The sequence below is a fragment of the Triturus cristatus genome, chromosome 6 (genome assembly GCF_964204655.1).
Source record: "Triturus cristatus chromosome 6, aTriCri1.1, whole genome shotgun sequence".
Lineage (NCBI taxonomy): Eukaryota > Metazoa > Chordata > Amphibia > Caudata > Salamandridae > Triturus > Triturus cristatus.
Window position 1 is genome coordinate 1,544,076,737 of NC_140589.1, and position 20,780 is coordinate 1,544,097,516.

General features: G+C 47.0%; 1 protein-coding gene across 1 annotated transcript in view; it reads left to right on the plus strand.

The window, feature by feature from the left end:
* LOC146821647 (uncharacterized) overlaps nucleotides 1-20,780 on the plus strand; it is a 1,582,729-nt gene that overhangs the window by 1,323,493 nt on the left and 238,456 nt on the right. The window contains exon 30 of the mRNA XM_085609888.1: nucleotides 7,380-7,442. Coding sequence (XP_085466014.1) covers nucleotides 7,380-7,442 — 63 coding nt within the window. The remainder of the gene's footprint in view (nucleotides 1-7,379; nucleotides 7,443-20,780) is intronic.

Here is a 20,780-nt window from a genome sequence, read left to right on the forward strand (position 1 = left end):
GCAGCCTGTCTAAAAGTTAAATACAAAAAGGCAGTATGCCGCGGTCAACGCTATCCACATTATAGCTCTTTTTAAAAAAAACTTCTTTGCTTTGCCTTGAGCTCAGGCAGACAGCTGTAGGTGTATCTAATCAGACCTAAAAACAGGCCGTCTGGCACAGAAAAGACTGCTTAAAAAATATCAATACAATTGTCAAGAAACACTGTAGAATTGTTTAATTTAAAATAGGTGAAAGAGAAATCAGGAGCACAATAATTACCTTGGAGAGATGACAAATGAGATTAGATGTGAAACACAAGGACCCCTCTATGAAATGCTTAAATGTTTACCAAAATTTATGTTACTGCACAATATATTGCCTTTCTCAATAAACAAGTGATAACACTTTTTTGGATTTTCAGTAACTTATATTGCACAACTGCTCACCAAGTTAAAACTTGCAACAACAAAAAAGTATTATTAATCATGTAGCTAAAACCTATTTCATTTACCAATCCTTGTTTGTATCGCCCAGCACTGGCACATATTTGACCATAATGCGCCAATGCACACACCCTTGCACCATAGTGCAGGGGTGTCTGCATGCTCTAAAATATAGGTTTTTTACTTGAAGGGAACTCTTCTAGTACAAAAACTATCTTTTAAAACTTTCCCCACTGTGTATGTGTGTTGTACAGTGCATCACAAATGCTAAGTTGGATAAATGAAGGCATTTCTCCTTGTTACACCTGACCCGAAGATGCATATGTTTTTTGTGCAAATCCCTGCCTATGAATGTTACTAGATGGGTATTTGCATCACAACCGATGGGTGGTTGCATGAGAGCAGCCAAGGAACACCCCATTGATGCAAAGTAGTGTGCAGTTCTACTTTGTGTTACTCTGGGTAACTTTCCAATTCAAATCCTGGTTTTCTTTGTATATTAAATCTGTGCTTAGCTTGTGTTACTTTTGTGATGCAAACCTGGCGCAAAGCATTAGAAAATCTAAGCCCCATTAGATATGTAGATAATGGAAATAGATAAAGTTGAAAATTCATAAAATGGTTGGGAAAATACAGTTAGAAACAAATATGAGTCCTTGAGGTGAGGTCAGGGGAGAGCATTGGCAGAAGTATAAGCACTATCATGTTACAATGTCTAACTTAATTACCACGACTTGGTAAGAGAAGGGAAGAGTGGACATTTCAATTGTGGTTTAATGGATACACACAGCACCCATGTAGAGCTCTACTCTAGGGTGGCCAAAAACTGCAGCCCCCATTTTGACTTTCCTCCAACCCACACCCATATTTGATTTCCTTTTGTCTGAAATTGAAATCCTTAATAAAATACCTGAGAAACTATACTAGGTCATGTACAATGGATCATATTACTCACTCAAAGATATCCTGATGGCATCATAACAGAATAATCACCTCACTCCAAACTAAAGGCCTGATTACGAGTTTGACACTCCTAGAGCAGGCTCTCATGCCAGTACTCCGCTCCTGGCCCGCCAAACTCAACCGCCAGCCACCCGCCAGATTACAAGTAATCTCATGTTCTGGCGGGAGGTCCCTTGGCATTCCCATGGCGGTGCCTGTTAAAAAGGCACCACAATGGGAACGCCAAAGCCTGTTCCAGCACAGCATGGACTGAAAAGTCCATGCCGTACAGGAAAGGGGGTGACTGCACACTTGAAGGCACAACATGTGCCCACTTGCATGCACATCATGGCCCTGCTTCCTCTCTGCCACAGTTTTCATGGCAGGCTGACCCCCATAAAAACCGTGGCAGAGATGAAACTTGTAATATGCTTGACGGTGCCTCAGTGGCATCGGCAATCATATTGCAGCCTCAAGACTGCTGCAACACCGCCAGGGATCTCTAATCGCTGGCGGTTGCGGCGGTCCCATGGCGATCCAACCGCCCAACTTGTAATAGGGCGGTCGGACCGCCCAACTTGTAAAAGGGCGGTCAGACCGCAGGTGCGGCTGTGCCCACACTGCCACCGTGGTTACAGCAGTCAATCAGACCACCATAGTCATAATTAAACCCTTACACATTACGTGACCAATTTCTGTAGTACTACTTCATGTACTCATGTATGGTTTTGTGAATTAGCCCTCAATGGATCTAAAATGGGAATATTCAGAGAACATACATATACAATGGGTACAAATAGAATGGACCTTGCACCTTTACTAAACTAGGACCAAATCACAAAGCCATTTATGAGTCTTACTTGCCCTCATTTTGTACCCACTATATGACACAATCTTCCATTGCATTATTGCTCAGTTGGTGGTATGGAAATACCAATGAATACATGAGTATATTGTCCTCAAGACAAGACTAAATATATAATAGACAATAATTCTATATTAATTGTAGGCAGTCTGCCTTTATTAAGCTCTGTTTTTATTGAAGTCCTATGAAATATGGTGAACTAAATTCAAGTTTTTGGTCCGGCATTTTAGCAACAACTTACACTCCACATGTTAGAAAAAAGGTCGTTATTATTTGGTCAAGATGTAAGGACTACCCAAGTAATAAGTCCCAAAATCCTGCAAGGCCAAACACACAGTTCCAATAATTTAAAACTGGGCTCAACTCCTTGAAGTTTTGGAACAGAACAACCAGGCTTGACATAGGAAGATTTGCAAACTATTTAGCAACATTTAAATAGTCAAAAAGTCGAAACACAATTCAATACAAAATCTCACAACCAATTTCTACAAAATAGGAAGAGGAAAAATTACACCAAAACAACAAAAATCCAATAAGGAGAACAGGATAAGTGATGTTGCTAGATTTTACGACAAAAAGTGAAAAAAAGTAAATCTTCAACTAGAAATCCCTGTTCGTGGTTCACAAGTCCCTAGATGCAATTTCAGGCCAACCTCAATGGAAGGCAGGTCTGATACACCAAGCAGATAGTCCCAGTCAAAGTTTTACCTTCTGACTGTCTGCTCTAAATAGAGTGGGTGGTCTGATGTCGTTACTCTGACTGCTCCTACTCTGTTGAGCCATTGGAGTACGTTTTTCAAAGGCTGAGAAAGCCAAGGCACTGCTGTCACAAAACTGTGGTTCTGTCCAACTCAAAATAGAATGGGCAGACTGTAGATTTGGCAGTAGGGCCCTTCATCATGTTTGTAATAAATAATTGTTCTAAGAAATTATAATGTTATTGTCTTCCAGACAATAATCTTAACGTTATCTCTAGGTATATTAAATATTTAGCCAGGTTATTACTTCAAGCTATTCAATATGTGTCAAATTGGGATCCAAAATATATTAATAAAATGTATATTTCTTACTATCCATTGTGTGATCTTTCCAGGCGCTAGCCAAACCCATTAGTGAAATTCTTTTTTTAAAAGCTTCCTTACTTTCATTTGAGGTATATTTTAGTTTTTGGACTCTCAGTGTAGCATTCCAAAACTTGATCAAAATGCAGCACTGCAATAAAATTACACTGCTAGCTATCCAACATTTTTGATTGTTATTGTTCCAAAAACATACACGTCATTGGCTTAGATTTTCCATGTTAATGGTACACAAAGTAATCCCATCAACATTAGAGACTACACGATCCAAAATTGTTTTCTCATCTTTCAACTTCTGCGATCATCACAACAGTTAAGGTTTTATAAAATAATAGTGAAACCTTGCTTTTTCTGGCCAGAAGAAAAAGCTGTAATGTGAGATATGCATTTCCTCTTTGGAACAATATGTTTCTTGTATTAAGGCATTTGAAAAATATATTCTTCCAAGAAGCAGAAAGATAGGATTTTATAATTTTGCTGAAATATGTAAACCTTTAATCTTTTGCATAAAAATATTCAGCACCCATTATCAGAATAAAACATTAAATGAATTCCTATGATCCTATTTTAGATAATAACTTCTTTTTCAGCCTGCATTCTTCTCAGACCAATGATTATTGCATGTATCTGCATTGAAAAATTAAAGTAACACCAAAAATTCTTCACAAAAAGAGGAACACATCTGTAGAACTAATGAAAGACAATAGAAAAAGAGAGCATCTAAAGGCTGGCATGCCTACAGTGAAGCACATTTCAATTACTGAATTAAAATCTTAAATGGTGAAAGATGGAAAACAGCTGCAGCCCACCATGACCTATTGCTAATATTCAAAAGTGTAAAGAAGTGAAAAACAGCATGGCTATTGTGACAGAAATTAAACTACTAGTCGACCCAGCAACACTGTGCCTAAAAACATACCCTTTGAAATATACAAAAACAAAAGCACCTAACAAACATTCACCTTCATGAACCCCACATGACATAAATCTTGCCCTCCGGATTAGGACAACCGAACTAAACTAAGAAGTGTAAGGTGTTTTTAGAAGATATTTAATTGTAAATCACATAAAAAAGGATACACAAGCAAACTACACAAATCAGACAGGGTACTCCTCCCCATGCCATATTTACTGCTGTATATGATAAACAATACATTCTACAAATTAACCACATCAAGAAGACTCAGGTAAAGCAACCTAACATACTATTTCAGAGTTACCACAAATAAATAATCCAAATTTTAGCAAGTAACGCACATTACAAGTGACACATCAACATGAACAAGATAAACAAAATGGATGTGAAAGTTCCACGAATGTAGTGATCACAAAGTATTTTCTACTACTGTTCTTCTTTCTTATATTCTACATAAGCCATCAGACTTGTTTAATCTCTGAGTTCTATTTTGGAAGCAAGTTTTGAACAAAACTGTATCGCACATTCATGTGGCTCAATTGAGTCCTCAAAACCTAAAATTGATTTCTCCTGACTGCTATCTCATTGGTAACAACATTTAATGAAAATCATTTTCTCTGTCCAAATTGTGTTTTTTCCCTATAACTCATAGAACTTTCATCAGTTGGTATTTTTTTTAAAAAAAAAGATGTCATGATTAACCTTCTGTCTGTATAGTCTTATCAGAGCATTCAGATAATTTTCTACTGTTGGGTGCTGTTTACCCCAACCTCAAATGAAGCACCCTCTGAAAATGTGTGTAAGCACTATTGATATAGATTAGGGCTCCCGGTTTTCCTTTTACACTTATTTTTACCTATAAATACAGACGTAAAACAAGTTTTCCTTTGTCTGTATTTATATGTAAAAACAGGAAAATACAAGCACATTTTGCCGCGCTGCTGCTCTCCAGCAGAGTTACCAAGCCATGCCCTCTTCCTGATTCCAGGGTTCTGGCTGCCTAAAGCAACACGAAACACCAGCTTCAGATTTGCTGGAACTTTCTTCCAATGAGGTGTCTTTTTGAGCTCCTGGCGGCCTTTTGTTTGCTGACCCAGCCATGTCCGGGGCTCCGCTCTGCCCCTCGAGTGAGCTCTGGCCAGCCATTTCAAAACAAAGATAAGTGCTGGGGTGTGAGGTGGCTGGAGTCAGTGGCGTATGCAGTCTTGGGAGCAGCAAAAGCAGGAATCGGTTGCCAACTCCCTCCCCCCACCAGCAATAGGGCGGCAGAGCCTAGCTATAGCAGTTTAGTGATTGTCAAGTTTGTGGCTGGACTGCAGAGCAGTACACTGGATACGTGTGGCTGTAAAAACAGTCCGACCACAAACTCGGCAAAGCCTTGCAACGCCACTGACTGGAGTATTCGCAGAGTTTGTGACTGTTCTTTTTTCTCATTTCCGTCATTCGTTCGCCAGTGAAATGGATACAAAAAAGAGGAAACAATTTTATATCAAATGTCTTTTTCTGTCATTTTTCTATTCCAAAACGAGGCCTCAGGAGGAGAGAAAAAAGGTTTTAAAATACGAACAATAAATACATAACTACATAAAACAAGACAGAGTGGTCGCAAAGTGGCCAGATTGGTTTTATTCACACCCAAACATATTAGCGCCACCTTACAGAGTTTGCCAGTGAAGCGCTACTTTTCTTTTCATGTCCTTAGCTTTCTGAATAGTGAGTGTGAAAGCTTTAAGTTGTATTCCCTATGAGTGTTTGTTTTTTCCAGAATGTTGTTACTTTTTTCAGGCAGCAAATTACTATTGTCTAGTGCATAGTTTGAATTGAGTTGCTTTCAGGTGTTTATAGCAGGGCACAATTGGGTTGTAGCTGAAGGCAGTGTGAGTTTCTCTCAGTGGGGCAGTATGGTGTTCAGTGTTCAGAGGGGAAGAGGATGTAGCACTCTGTGCCGATGACAGAAACTGCAAGGCTCTGAAACAAATGTCTTGTGCTAGCACTTATAAGTGTATTTTGGACATTATGCGAATGGCAAAGTTTTCAGATGAATGTATTATGTTGACCAAAAACACCCGAGTGCATGTGTGCTTTGTCAATTTAAATAATTGTGAAAAATACTAGCTGCAGCGTCGTATTCTGCTTGTGGCAAAAATAAACGTGGATAAGTACAGATAAAATGCCCAAAAAATAAATATGGATAAATACAGATGGAAATGGCAAAAAATAAATACCATAAAACCAGCAGCCCTAATATAGATTGCGATGGCTGATGGGTAATAGTGCAGACCAGCAGCAATATGGTGATGTAGGATTAAAATATTAAAAATGCAATCTCCTCATAATATTTTTGTAACATCCAATGAAAAAGAATAAGGGAAAAGATAAATGCAGCCTCTGATAGTTTTATTAACGTTTTCTAAACTGAGCACTGGTATTATATTATCTATCCCTTACAACAGGCTAAAAGCTGCCAGCTTTTCTCCTGCCAAGCCTCACTATCAGTCTAATGCATATCAATAAACCTTTCCATAGCTAACAAGGAACCACATAACACATGTGCAGAGGAAAGTAAAATAGCACACTGGCAACTTTTAAAGAGTGAAATGCTGAGCTAAGGCCTAATGTAAGGCTAAGTTAACTCGAAAATCAAAATGGAAGCACATTATTGTATTATTATAGCCTTATAGCCCACTGTAGAGACCTATATCAGTTGTTAAAGGCCCTGAACCCGAGTCAGACATGAGCCACAGGTGTGGGCCTTTACCAGTAGTATAACCCCAGGCAGAAGGGCTACTCCATTGCCCTCAGTGGAGCTCTCAACATTCCAGTGCTCTAATAATCTTTAGCAATCAAACAATTATTTTTAACATGTGAGTACATTCAGTAAATACGGTTACATTGATTATAATTCTACTTAGTACAGTTACATATGATTTCTCAAAAGACTAAAGTGATGACTTACTACAATTCTTATTAGAATAAGACAAGCAGTTTAATAAAGTTAAACACGCCTAGAATGTATGGATTACACATAAATGCATATAACTGATATTTAGAAGGTGGAACCTAAAATTATGATGCTCCACCTTCTGCAAAATGTTTAATAAAAAATGTAATGTTTTAATATTTTCTTCTGTTTCTTTTCATATTTTATCTTTAGCAGTAGCATCTACAAAATCAGGTCTACAGGCTAGTTCCTCAGTTCCAATGACTGAAAAGCCAAGTAAGCAAAAATAAAAGAAAACATGTTTGTTTTATAATGTGTTTGTACAGAGCAATAGTAACTCTCTTAGCTAAATCATTTCAGTGTATTTGGCACTTCAAATACATTATCTGTTTGTGTTTTACTTTATAACATCTTGTTTTTTGTTTACCAGATATGCTACAATTGCATGTAAGAAATCAGTACTCATCTTGAAAACTTTTCAACACTGAATGTGTCTTATTATAGTATAATGTACCATGGCTGATGGCCATTAAATGTGCTCTGCCTTGGTATCGCCAGGGACAGGGTTTTCAAAGACAGATACAGGCCTTTAAAAGCCAGTATAGCCTGCTACGATGGGCTCTAAGGCATTAGATAATGGTCAAATGATCAAAATCAAGGACAGCCTTTTTCCATCTGTTGACATAACTTTCAGCTTCCTACATACTTAGCCTCATCCTCTTTAATCTGTACCTTTGGTCCTTAGTTGATTTCATTAACTTACTTGGTATCACCTACCATCAATAAGTGAGTGATCTTGTTGAAACCCAGGTATAACTGCAGGCATATTCCTTCGGCCCAACCAACTTTCTCTAATTCTGTCTTAAGCAAATACACACCTGTACCTCTCATGCAAAACGAAAACTTAACCCCAAGAAAATAGTTGTTCATATTAACAGCTCTAACTCTGCAATATTGGAACTCTCAAATGGCAAAAAATATGCAAAGATTAGGCATCATGTTAGAAATCATTACTACTGCAAAATTACTAGGAATCAGTCTTAATAACATCATCAAAATGGACAGTCACATCAAAACCACTTCTGACGGCAGGTCTCACGACAGTGGTGAGAGAGGTCTCTGACACCCAAAAATACAAGCATAATACGCCAGTAGTAAATTCAAGCAGAAGAACTGCCATGTGGCAGTGGTCGCAACACCAGACAAGGGATTTCATCAATGGTACTACCTTAATTAAGAAATTCCATCACCCAATCGTGTATAGGGCTAAAACACGATCATCCAATGCACCCCGATAAATGGTCCCCCGAAATGCATTGTGGCAATAAATGGAACTTTTCCCTAAGAAATGAGCATGAGTAAACACTGCTAGAAAGGATATTTGTTTCTTAATGGAAATTAATACAGTTAGCAGTACATCTTATTGCAATGAATTGTCTGGGGCAGACTTATTAATGTGTTCCTGTAACACAGTGCAGCAACAAAATTTACTGCACTGCATTGCACAAGGGGGAAATCAGCTCAGAGGCATATCTATTAAGACTGATTACTGCTGCTGTCATCCACTGGTCCTCTAAAAGACTATTTTGCATGAGGTACCGCCCGGCAGAGGTCAGTGTACTCTGTCTACCATATTATCTGCACTTGTAGCATTCCCTTCCAGTACAAATTCCTATGTCTAGACAGGCATAGAAGGACCCCATGCACAATGTGTACTCTGCACTTCAGCACAGATGCAAAGCTTGGGTAATTTGAGAAATGAAAACATTTCTCCTTGTTAACACCTGTTTTCACATGGGCGTTAATTTCGGGTGCAAAATCCGGTCTGACTGTCTTCGTAGATTGTGCCTTGTAAATCCTTCTTGATACAAACCAATATAAAGCAGCACAAAGTGCTTTTTGCACTGAAAAAGGGCACTTTTCCAGTTCAAAATACTTTTTGAGCTGGAAAGTAAATACTATGGGGTCGATTCCGATGTCGCTAAAAATGCCTTCCCAATGCTAACGTAGGCTTACCTTACGACCGACTTGTATCCGGAGCTTTTTTCTACAAATGAGCAAGTACGATGCGTATTACAGGCAAATTTCCAACCGAATCAACCGCTCCGATTCGTGCTCTATGTCACGACTGAACAGGCTCAGAAAACACGGAAACCGAGTCGTACAGAGGCTTCACCCAACCAGTTTCCGGACACGCGAGTACGATGCGTTTTCACTATGCGTCATACAGGGCGCCGCTTCCAGCACGTTACATCATTCAGACGAGACGTATTGAAGCTCAGATTTGCGCCAGAACACGATCCACAGGGACGAGACGGAGCAGCCATGTATCCAATCGCGCATGTCTTCCCTATACTGTACGCCTACCGTTACCGACGCGCACGACGCAGAAGGTGAGTCAGACACCTACCACACACCAAAATGTCACGAGCACACGAAAGGAAACCCCACCATAGGGGGGTGGATGCCTATCACTCCCAGCATAGGCATCCATCCCCCCTATGGGGCGGACTATGCTGGGAGCGATGGGCATCCACCTCCATATGGGGTGGACTATCATTCCCAGCATTCTCCACCCCATAGGGGGTTGGATGCCTATCACTCCCAGCATTCTCCACCCCATAGGGGGTGGATGGCCATCACTAGCAGCATTCACAGACCATAGAGTGTGGAGTCAGAACACTCCCCCACTGCTGTAATGTCAAAATTGTGTATGTGTCTCTAAACAGGCAGAAACATTGACACATAAAGAAAATATTTTGTCAAAGCACCATCACTGCAATGACAAAGATGTGAGTGTGTGGTGCAATCCCCCAGCATTGTCAAGCACATAGGTGTCATGGGCTATAATCCCCATCACAGTAGTGACAAAAAGTTGAGTGTGGGGTTCAATCCCCCAGCATTGTCAAGCACATAGGTGTCATGGGCTATAACCCCCATCACAGTAGTGACAAAAAGTTGAGTGTGGGGTTCAATCCACCAGCATTGTCGTGTGCCAAACAAACACAGAACTGTTGAGGCAAAAATTGTTGTGTGTGCAAAAATACCCTCCGCTATGTGCAGCCAATCAGTGATATTGGGGGCTAACACTGCCACAGAATCCCAATTGGACAATGTAAGATGTGACCATCTAAATGCCTAGGCACACATATTGTACCACAAACATACACAAATACAAAGGATTCCGTCAGAAACTACAGTTGTGCTGAGGTCTAGTTACACACTGTGGCACCAATGGCAATGTCGAAACTGAAGGAATGATCAGACTGAAGATGTAGGAGTCCCAGGGCCAGTAGAGAAAACAACTCAACAAAACATCCACTACATGCCCTTCAAAGACATTTGAAAGACATGGGTGAGGATGCACAACGACAAACAACCAGCCACACACTGCAGACCAAACACAACATGTGTGTGTGTAAGTGTACCTAGGCTGGTCCAACATACACGATGGGGGCAGAACTCCACTTTGTCTGTTGCGTCGTGTATGTGCTTGGCTGTGTCGAATCGTTGGCGTACGTGTCTATTGGGTTGTGTTAATGCTGGGGTATGTGGCATCGTTCGCGTCCGAGTCTGTCGTGTCGTGTTAATGCTTGTCTACATGGAGACGGTAGCGTACGTGTCTATTGCATTGGGTTGATGCTTGGCTATCATGAATTTTGCGCGTACGGGTCTATCGCGTAAGGCTCCTTTGCTACCGATTTGGCCGTAACTTTTTTTTCTGGCCGACTAGGTTGTAAATTTCAGGCATCGCATCGTACTCAGCCATTTGGAAAGCGTGTGTATGGTTCGGTCGGAAAATATGACGGGTCCGTGTCGGGAAAAATGTTCTCCAGCCGAAATCGGAATCGGGCCCTATGTATCACTTTGCGCTGTCTCATGGCCTAGAAAATCTGGACCCCCATGTTATAATGCTACAAATTATACGAATATTGACTTTAAAACGGGTTGCTGATTAAAGTCTTTTCAAGACATTGCTGTATAGAGGAAGGCATATTACATCGGTGGCAGTGCTAAGCACAGGAAACACACTATAAGCAGAATTAACGTATATGTAAAGATATAAATATTATTAGGTATTAGAGAATAGAGCTATCATATCATAATGAGTGCAGGGTCCTAGCTTCATTTGGGGTGTGGGTGGTGCCCCTCCACTCTACTAAATCCTGAAAGTCGAGTTTTGGGAATCCATTTTAGGTCTGAGAGTGTCTGTCAGCTTTCACTTGGGTTTTTCCTATCCTATCTGGGTGGGTGCTCAGGGTGCCAACAAAACCGCCTCAGTCCAATAAGAAATAAAACCTAATGTTCAGCTTGAGTTTGCAGCCCTATTCAGTGAATTTAGTTTTGTACATGCTCACACGTACCTAGTATTTCAGACACAGACCTGCAAGCCGCAAGTGCTGAAGTTTAGAGAGCGCTCGCAGGCATGCCGACAGTGGAGAAGAAGAAACATAGGGGCATATTCATCATACTTTCATGCAGCGCAACGCAGCAATCCACCTTGCTGCACTGCTCTGCGTGAAACGGAAAGGGCAGGAATGCGCAGTATTTAACATTATAGGGCGATTTCCTGTCCTTCCCTTGCCCTGACATACTTGTGTCTGCCTAGCTCCAACGAAGGCACCCTTGCACCATGGTGCAAGGGTGCCTGCGCTGTAAGCAAGATTTTGTTTGTGCAGGAAGAAACACCTTCCTGCACAAAAACAATCCTGAAAGGCATTTTCCTCTTTCTATGTGTGCTGCAGATATTTCTCCTCATTACGCCTTCCCGGTGAGACGTAGCATTTCGATGCATTCTCCAGTCTGCCACTAATGGTAAATCTGGGAATGCATCAAAATCCATGGGTGGATGCGTAGGAACACTTGTGCTCCACCCGTGGAATGCCTCCCTGGGGCAGAGTAATGCGCGGCATCAATTTGCGCTGTCTTGTGTTACTCCAGGTTCATGAAGCCATGCAGGGCTACGCATGGTTGCCTCGCGTGGCTTGATAAATCTGACTCTAGTGTTGAGTCGCCCTTGCGCCCCATTGCTTAATGATAAATGTTATAATTATGGGACATAATATGAATATGCTGTGCTGCCTGTAAAGTTAGGGGGGATGGCTGGCATTCAGGTTCAAGGGCTGGCGTGAAGAAAAGACTTTTAGTAAAACAAACTGAGAAACAAAGTTGGTAGAAACATAGATAACAATGTGCCAGATTGAAAGTGAATCCTTTTGGTAATTATATTGCACTGACTAATTTATGAAATTGTCATCCCGCGTCCTCAATATTTTGCTAACCAAATAGGTGGGATACATTAATTAGATTAAAAAGAAAATGTCGGAGTGCTTTCCAAAGCAGGAGCTTTGCAGTGGAGACCACATGAGTGTCCTGATTTGGTAAGGGACCACTAATTAACATAAAAGTGGCAGGATGCGAGAGCGCTAGGGGGTGCCGGACCGACATGGCCGCTTAGCAGAGCGGCTCCGAGCGCCCGGCCCCGTCTTCATCCGCAGGCTCCGTCCCTAGCTGCCCTGGCCGGGTTCTAGCGGGCGCATCACGATGCGGGACGGTCTCGCACCCTCGAGGTGCAGTTTGCAGAGCCCCGGTCCACCCTGGGCGCCGCTAGAGGTGTTTGAAGCGGGCCCGGAGCGCGGACGCGAAGAGCCTGGAGCGAGGCTCGGCGACGGGGACTACTTGAGCCCGCGGCGCCCACGAGGTGTCTGGGCCCCGGGCATCCGGTGGCAAAGAGGGGGCAGCCGGACCGCGGGGATCGCGAGGGGCCCTTCCCCCCACACCACGAGGCAAGACCCATCTACCTCCAGTGGACCCTCCATGCCGGTGAGGGAGTGGAGCTGCATCCGGGAGATGGACTGACGCAGGGTGGAGGCCGGTGAGTGCGGTGACGTGACGGCGGACAGCGGGGCCATAGGGGCGGTGTGGGGGCCTGCAGGTGGTCCCTGGGGGGGACCGGCACTCCCTCGGCTACTTCCCCCCCTCCATTGATGCAGGCCCTCCGAGGGCGCCCGTCTTGACCAGTGGATGGGCGCGGCGCGGCCTGGGGCGGTCCCCGAGTATCGGGCCGCGCTCGGCGGTCGGGGGGCCGGGCTCCTTCTTCTCCCCCCATCCGTCCACGCCCCGGGGGGTCACCCTGTAGTGCTTACACACTAGTGAGGGGCGAGAGAACCCGGAGACCCCCCCCCAGACACTGACGGCACTGACCGGAGACAGTGGAAGGTGGCGGCGTACCACCCTGGGCTCGGGCGGGCAGTGGAGCAGCGGCGGTCCCTGGGGGTGGCTCGGCTGTCATACCGGGCAGCGCCCCGGGAGGTGATTCGGCTGTCATACCGGGCAGCGCCCCGGGAGGTGATTTGCGGGGCTTGAGTCTGCAGGCTGCCTGGGCGAGTGGAAGCCCCGACTGCACGTTCTTCCTCCTGCCACCCAGTTTCCCGGTCCTCCTGGTCTCCCCGTGATCTACTGCGGGGCCCTCGGCGGGTGTGGCTGTTCCCCGCGGACTGAGGTGGGGCCACCATGGGCAAGGACAGGAACCCCCGGCCGGCACCTGCAGCCACCCAAACCAGGATTGATCAATTCACGACCTCCGAGAGGGGGACTGGTCCGGCCGGGGAGGCGGCGTCGGCCCCCGCTACAGACCTGGCCGCCATCTTGCAGGCCATTAATGTATCCCGCTCCTCCCTGGAGGGCATGGTAGGGGAGGTCAAGGTGGACGTTGCTCTTCTTCGACAGGACTTGCGCAATGCTACTGCCCGTATCTCTGAGGCCGAATCGAGAATCTCGACGGCGGAGGATGACATCAGTCAGCTGCAGGATCAAGTACGGGAGCTCACCACCCACTCTAAGGAGCTGCACCACCGGGCCGAGGATGCTGAAAACCGGGCGCGTCGCAGTCACCTCGGCCTGGTGGGGTTTCCGGATGGGGCCGAGTCGGGCCGGGCGGATGTCTTCCTGGAGCGCTGGTTCAGATCCTGGATGCCAGCGGACAGTCTATCGGCCTGGTTTGTTGTTGAGAGGGCCCACCGCTCCTTGGCTCCGAGGCCTCCGGGGGCAACCCCCCGCCCCTTCATTCTCAAGATCCTCAATTTCAGGGACAGGGATGCAATTCTCTGTGAGGCCAGACGTGCTGAATCTCTCGCTTACCAGAATCATAATATCATGATCTTCCCGGACTACACTCGGGAGGTTCAGGAGCTGCGGCGGTCCTATACGGAGGTGAAACAGAAGATGCGGACCCTGGGCCTCCAGTACCAGCTGCAGTTCCCGGCCCGTCTCCGGGTCATCTTTCAGCACAAAGCAATTTTCTTCGAGACGCCTCGAGCTGCTTGGACTTGGCTGACGGAGGAACATCCGCTGCACCGAGCCGGGCGAGGCTCACCGGTGAGGGGCCGCGGGGGACAGACTGCGCCCAGACCGTCCAGGCCCCGTCGGAGGAGGCGCACCGTGCCCCGGGGGTGCGCCGGGGAGGAGACTGTGGTCACACGTTCCATGGGACGGCCGCGTCGGGCCTCTGGAGCTTCACCGGCCTCTTCGGTCGCCCCTGCTAGTCCTGTTGCCGCTGCCTGCCGGGCCGGATCCCTCGTGCGGTCGGGCTCTGCGGCCCCGCCTGCTGCGCAAATGGACACCTCGGACCTTTCCTGCAGTCCAGTGATTTCACTCTCTCTTGCTGGGAGTGGTTTGTTTGTTTGCTGGGAAACTGGGAGCGGTCTACCGGGCTGCCAGCGCCAATACTTGGACTTCCGTGCTCCATTTCAGGGATAGCTCTCGGCCAGGGCAGGGGATTAGGTCAGTATCCGACCGATTGGGGGTCCATTAGGTGCTCAAGCCCAAGCGTTTTAGCTTGGTAGTTGTTCTTCACAGTTCGGGCGACAGATGCTTCCGTTTTCGAAGTATAGGGTGGGGGGTGGGGGGGTGGGGGGTGGGGGGTTGGGGTGGTTTTGGGGTTGTTTCGTTCTCCTAGGGAGGTTTATGTTGGCTGGAAAGATCCTCCTCATGGTTGTTGTTTTATGGCATCAGTGCGCTCCTGACCTTCCCACTGGCCTGCTTTCCCGGGGTCTCTCCCCTTGGGGGGCCCCTGCGCCTGCGTCCCCCCTGATCTTGTTGCTGGGAATGCGCTCTGGGGACACCCCCCTTCCGCGTACACTAGATGCTCCGACTTGGGGTTATGGCTGAAGCTACCATTCCTAGGACCGCCGTGCGTCTTCTGTCATGGAATGTCAACGGTCTTTTGGATCGTTTCAAGCGCATGGCAGTCCTTAAATATGCGCAGCGTATGGGGATTGATGTCCTTCTCTTGCAGGAAACCCACCTTATTGGCAATAACTGTCCCTTTCTTTCTCGTTATGGGTATGATAGGGTGTGGCACTCGGGCTTCGCTAGGGACTTTTCCCTTCGTTCTCGCCCAGGTGCATTTCGACTCCCAGGGCACGGCGCTCGCGGTTTGTGGCCCTCTTGAGGGGCGGCCCCTCACCCTTCTATCCCTGTATGCGGCTCTGTCCCAGTTGCAACCCGTCCTCTCATACACTGCGAACTTACTTCCAACACTCCCGGCGGGCGCACTCGTCTTGGGAGGGGATTTCAACACTGTATATACACCTAGCATGGATGCGATGGGCCCGGTCTCCCTTGCCAGGGCTTCCCGCGCGAAGCAGTTATTGAACTGGGCCGAGGCCCAGGGTCTGGGCGATGTCTGGAGGGTCTGGCACCCGCAGGCCCGCCATTACACCCACACCTCAGCGGCGCACCACTCGCACGCCAGGATTGATTTAATATTTGTCCCCTCTACCGAATGCACGGGGGTACAAGATGCTCGCATTCTTCCTAGGGGCCTTTCGGACCATTCTCCGCTGCTTCTGGCCCTCAGCCCACCTCCCTTCTCTGCCCGCCCGGTGTGGCGCCTGAACGCTTGGTTCCTTCACGATAAGGAATTTCGGAAGTCGGTGGGAGCCGAGATTTCTAATTACTACCACCATAATGTGGGCTCTGTCTCTTCCGCGGCTGTCCTCTGGGAGGCTGGGAAGGCGACTATTAGGGTAGCGGCTAGGGGCCTTGTACAGCAGCAATGTTGGAAGCATCTCCAGCAGCTTACTGAATGTGAAGCGCAAGCCCTGGAGCTTGAGCGCGATCCGGAGGCTCTGACCGAAGCCGGGCGAGCGCAGCGACTGGCCTTTCTGCGGGATGAGATCCGCTTGCACTCCATGGAAGCGGCGAAAACTTTATGGCGCTCCTCGGTGGCGCGAGTATACGGCTGGGGAGATAAGAATGGTGCTCTTCTCCACCAGCTGGCCACGTACCCCCGGACAAACAGGATTATCCCCGCCATTGTGGGACCTACCGGTGAAACCCACATGGCCTCCGTGGCGGTGGCCCAATCCTTTGCCGATTATTACTCCACGCTGTAGCGTGCTCGGGAGCCAGGGATCCCCCTTATGGAGTTGCTGGGGACGGGTGGAGCGGTTCTGAAGTGCTTGGGACGGGAGGCCAGGGAGACCCTTGACTCACCCGTTACGCTGCAAGAGATTGACGATGCCATCAGCCACTTGGCACCTGGGAAAACCCCGGGTCCGGACGGCTTCCGAACAGGAGTACTAGGCACACTACCATGAAACCCTCGCTCCGCAGCTTTTGGGCCTCTATGCAGAGGTGATAGAGAAAGGTTCGTTCCCATTGGAGACGGACACGGCTACGATAGTCGTTCTCCCTAAGACGCAGCCTCCATCGCAGTCCTGCTCGGATTTTCGGCCGATATCTCTTATTAACACTGAGGTCAAGATATACGTCACCATCCTGGCGCAACGGTTGCGTCCGTACCTCAATTCACTGGTCCAGCCTGCGGTGCCTGCATCTCGCCATGGCTCACCGAGAGCGCCTCTCTCCTTATCTAGCTTTGCTGTTGGTCGACTTTGAAAAAGCCTTTGATTCGGTGGGGTGGGTCTATCTTGGAGAAGCGTTGGAGAAGATGGAGTTCGGTCCTCAATTTCGCGCCATGGTCCGGGTCTTATACGCGGCTCCACGGGCTAGGGTGCTGGTGCATGGGGCCCTATCCTGCCCGTTCTCCATTGGGCGGGGGACGCGTCAGGGTTGCCTGCTATCACCCCTCCTCTTTGCCTTGGCAATGGAGCCCCTGGGCGTCTTGGTTCGATCGGACCCTGCTCTTCGTGGGTGGGACTGGCCGGGCATGGCTCCCGTTAAAATAGCTCTGTATGCGGACGATGTCCTCCTTTACCTCTCCGACCCAGCGGTCTCTGGTCCTATTGTTCATTGGATTCTGCACTGGTTTGGTCAGGCGTCGGGTCTCCGTCTCAATCCCCGGAAATCGGTCTTGGTTCCGCTGCATCCATCTAGAGACTGCTTCGATTGGCAATCCGATATTCCCCTCCGGAGGCTTTCTTTTAAGTATTTGGGAATCTGGGTTACCCTGCTACCGGAGCTCTGCTGGGCTCTTAACGTGGCTCCCTCTGGGGTGGCGGTCGGGCCCGTCTGGCCCTGAGCCGGTGCCGGATTCCGTCATATGATGGAGGTCTGAGCATGACCAACCTTTATCTGTATTACCTTGCGACTCGGCTCCTGGTGGTCCATGATTGGTTCTCGGGCGGGTGGGACGATCCGGCCTACAGGTTGGAGGTACAGCTGCTGGGGTTCCCCTCTATTCAGAATATGCTCTACGGGCCGACGGTTCCTCGGTCGCTTCCGGACGTTGTACGGGCCCCCTTCTTGGCTTGGCGTGCCGCTCTACGATACACCCGGTGATCGGGGAAGCTGACCCGTGTTACACCGCTCTGGCATGGCACTTGGCTGCGGGAGGTCACGGGTTTGGAAGGGTTTCGAGCGTGGGATCTCCTCGGGATTTCTTGTTTAGGCGACCTGTGGCGGGGGAGTCACATGCGCTCTTTCCGGGAGCTTCGGGCTCGCTTTTCGCTTTACCCCTCCCAGTTTTACAAATATCTCCAGCTGCGCCACGCGATTCGGTCTCATGTCCCTCTAGATTCACGGCTCCCTGATCATAGCCCTCCGGAAGCGCAGGTGATGATGGGGTTTCTGGGGAGGGGGGGCATCTCCCGTATTTACCGGACCCTGGTCAACAACACCCCAACGGACTGGGAGGACACGAAGTTGCGCTGGGAGGTATGGGTGGGACCACTGGATGAGGCCGATTGGAGGGAAGCCCTTATGGCGCCCAGGACGATCACCTCATCGGCCAGGCTGCGGCTCATCCAGCTTTATTACCTGCATACTGCCTATTTGACCCCGGAACGCCTCCATCGTGCGGGTCTTTCTCCAGAGGCTTCATGTGCGCGATGTGGGGCCAACCCGGCGGACTTTTTCCACATGGTGTGGACCTGCCCACGTCTGGGAGCCTACTGGGGTGACATTGAGACTGAACTAACTGAGACGCTGGGGTGGGAGGTCCCCCATGATCCCCGACTGGCCCTGCTAGGGATAACGGACCGTTTGGACGGTTCCCGTCATGAGAAATTCTTCCTAACTACTGCCCTGGTAGTGGCCAAATGAGTTATTGCTGCCGCATGGAAGCGGACTGACCCACCCAACTGTGCTACATGGAGGAGGGGGGTGGACTGGTGCGCAACACAGGAGCGAATGATGTATTCGGTACGGGGTTGTCCCAAAAGGTTTAACAGAATATGGGGGAAATGGCTCAGGGTGTGATCTAGGGGTGTTGATGCGGGTGGAGAGAGTGAAGTGGTCGGAGAGGGGGCGGGAGGTCTTGCTATTGAATGTCACTGAACATAGGAGCTATATTCTTGCTGCCAGTTCTTTTGAACGGTTGTCCGTGTATTTTTGTATGTTTAAATGCAAAATAAAAAATTTGCTTATCAAAAAAAAAAGTGACAGGATGCAGAGCTCTCATAAAGTGAGCTTTGACATTGTCAATATTAAAGCAGTCTTTATTGCTGCAGAGTAGATCCTGAAATCTTTATCAACACTTCACCATAAGTAATAGATACTCAAAGTTAAATGCGTGAGGACCTAGACAAAATGATGATGGAAAAACCCATTATGGGCCTATTTTTCTTTGTATGATCAAGACAGTTTTAATGTATATAAATTGTTTACAGCTTTTCATATGGATGCTGATGACGTGAATGTGCTGCACCGCTTTACTTCCTACATGATACAGAAACAGCTTCTTGAGCTGTGCTGTTTCATACTTCTTATTCAGGAGCCAGGCCTGATTTAATGATGATAGAGGTATATATTTGTGACATTGTGTTTTTGGTGGGAACACTGCAGTGCTTGTTGGGAAATCTCAGATACACAGCCCCTGAATCACACTGACTAAACTACACTTCTGGATGTTGTTATATTCTTGGGGATTAAGGGCCAGATTTAAATCATGACGGGACTGCCGCCATCCCGCCGCGGCGGAGATTTCAAGTACTCCGTCAAGCTGATGGTGGTACGCCCGCAGTATTTAGATGTTTTGGCCATAGACTGTTGACTTCTGCCACGACGGTCTTCTCTGCTGGCTAACAGTAGTCTGTAGCCATCATGCTGGCAGTTTTGTGCCGAGCCGATTTAGATGTTCCCGTTGTGCTGGCAGAGTCCATGTTGATGTAAAAATAGGTAAGTACTACTCATCATTATCTTACTACACATATTTTTTGTGAATGTGTCATAATGTATATGTAGGTAATGTTTAATGCCGCTTTTTTACATGTAGCATTGCACTCCAAAAATATATACACTCTATAGAATGTACACCCACAAGCGCCGCAACAACAAGTGTCAATACAGCTGTGTTCATTTTACCATGGTAAGCTGTAAAATGAACACTACTGCATTGCATATGAGAAAAGATTGCATGTAAGAGTAATGTAAAAATACTCAAAGCTACAGCAGCTGTGAACACATGATTCATAGTAGTACAATTGTAAATGTAGCTTACCTTAGATCCAGGCGACAAGTCGTTTGGCATTGTGGTGCAGTTAAAGCAGCAAAGGGGGGGATCTGTATGATGGCGTTCAAGGTGGAAATGGAAGTGGGAAACCGTAAAGAAAAGTTAAGTTCCTACCTCACTACCTTCGATTCTTCCAACCCAAAGTAGGAGGTATTCCCACCACAGTTGCCTCAATGAAAAGGCACATCATAATTGGGATGGTGGGAATATTGGCTGGAGTCCCTCTGACAGCCGTTTCTGCCACTGACACCGCCGATGCGGGACCAAGATTATGGCAGCGGCAGCAGGACTCAGACAGTCTTCCCTTCATAGACCCACCAACATGCAGCGGGCAGACCACCAAGTCGGCGGGAGGGAAGGCCGTCAAAAAAGCGATGGCTAAACCTTATCCACCAATGTCTAAATTAGGCCCTTTGTTTTTAATTGAATCTCAATTATGGTAGACTAAAGAATACAGCCATGATGGCATTGTTGAATACTAGCAACTTTCTTAGCATAATTACCCAAATTAGAATTTCAGTGCTGTTGATTATATGATACAGCAACATGTAAACGTGATGTCACTCAGTGCTGAGCAATATAGTATGAGAATGTCGTGTTAGCAGAGTTTCAATATTTTACACTTCTGTGTGCATAGTAAGCGACATGTTTAAAGGGTGGATCAGCTTGCAATAGTCTCTAATGTGACATAAGCCCTT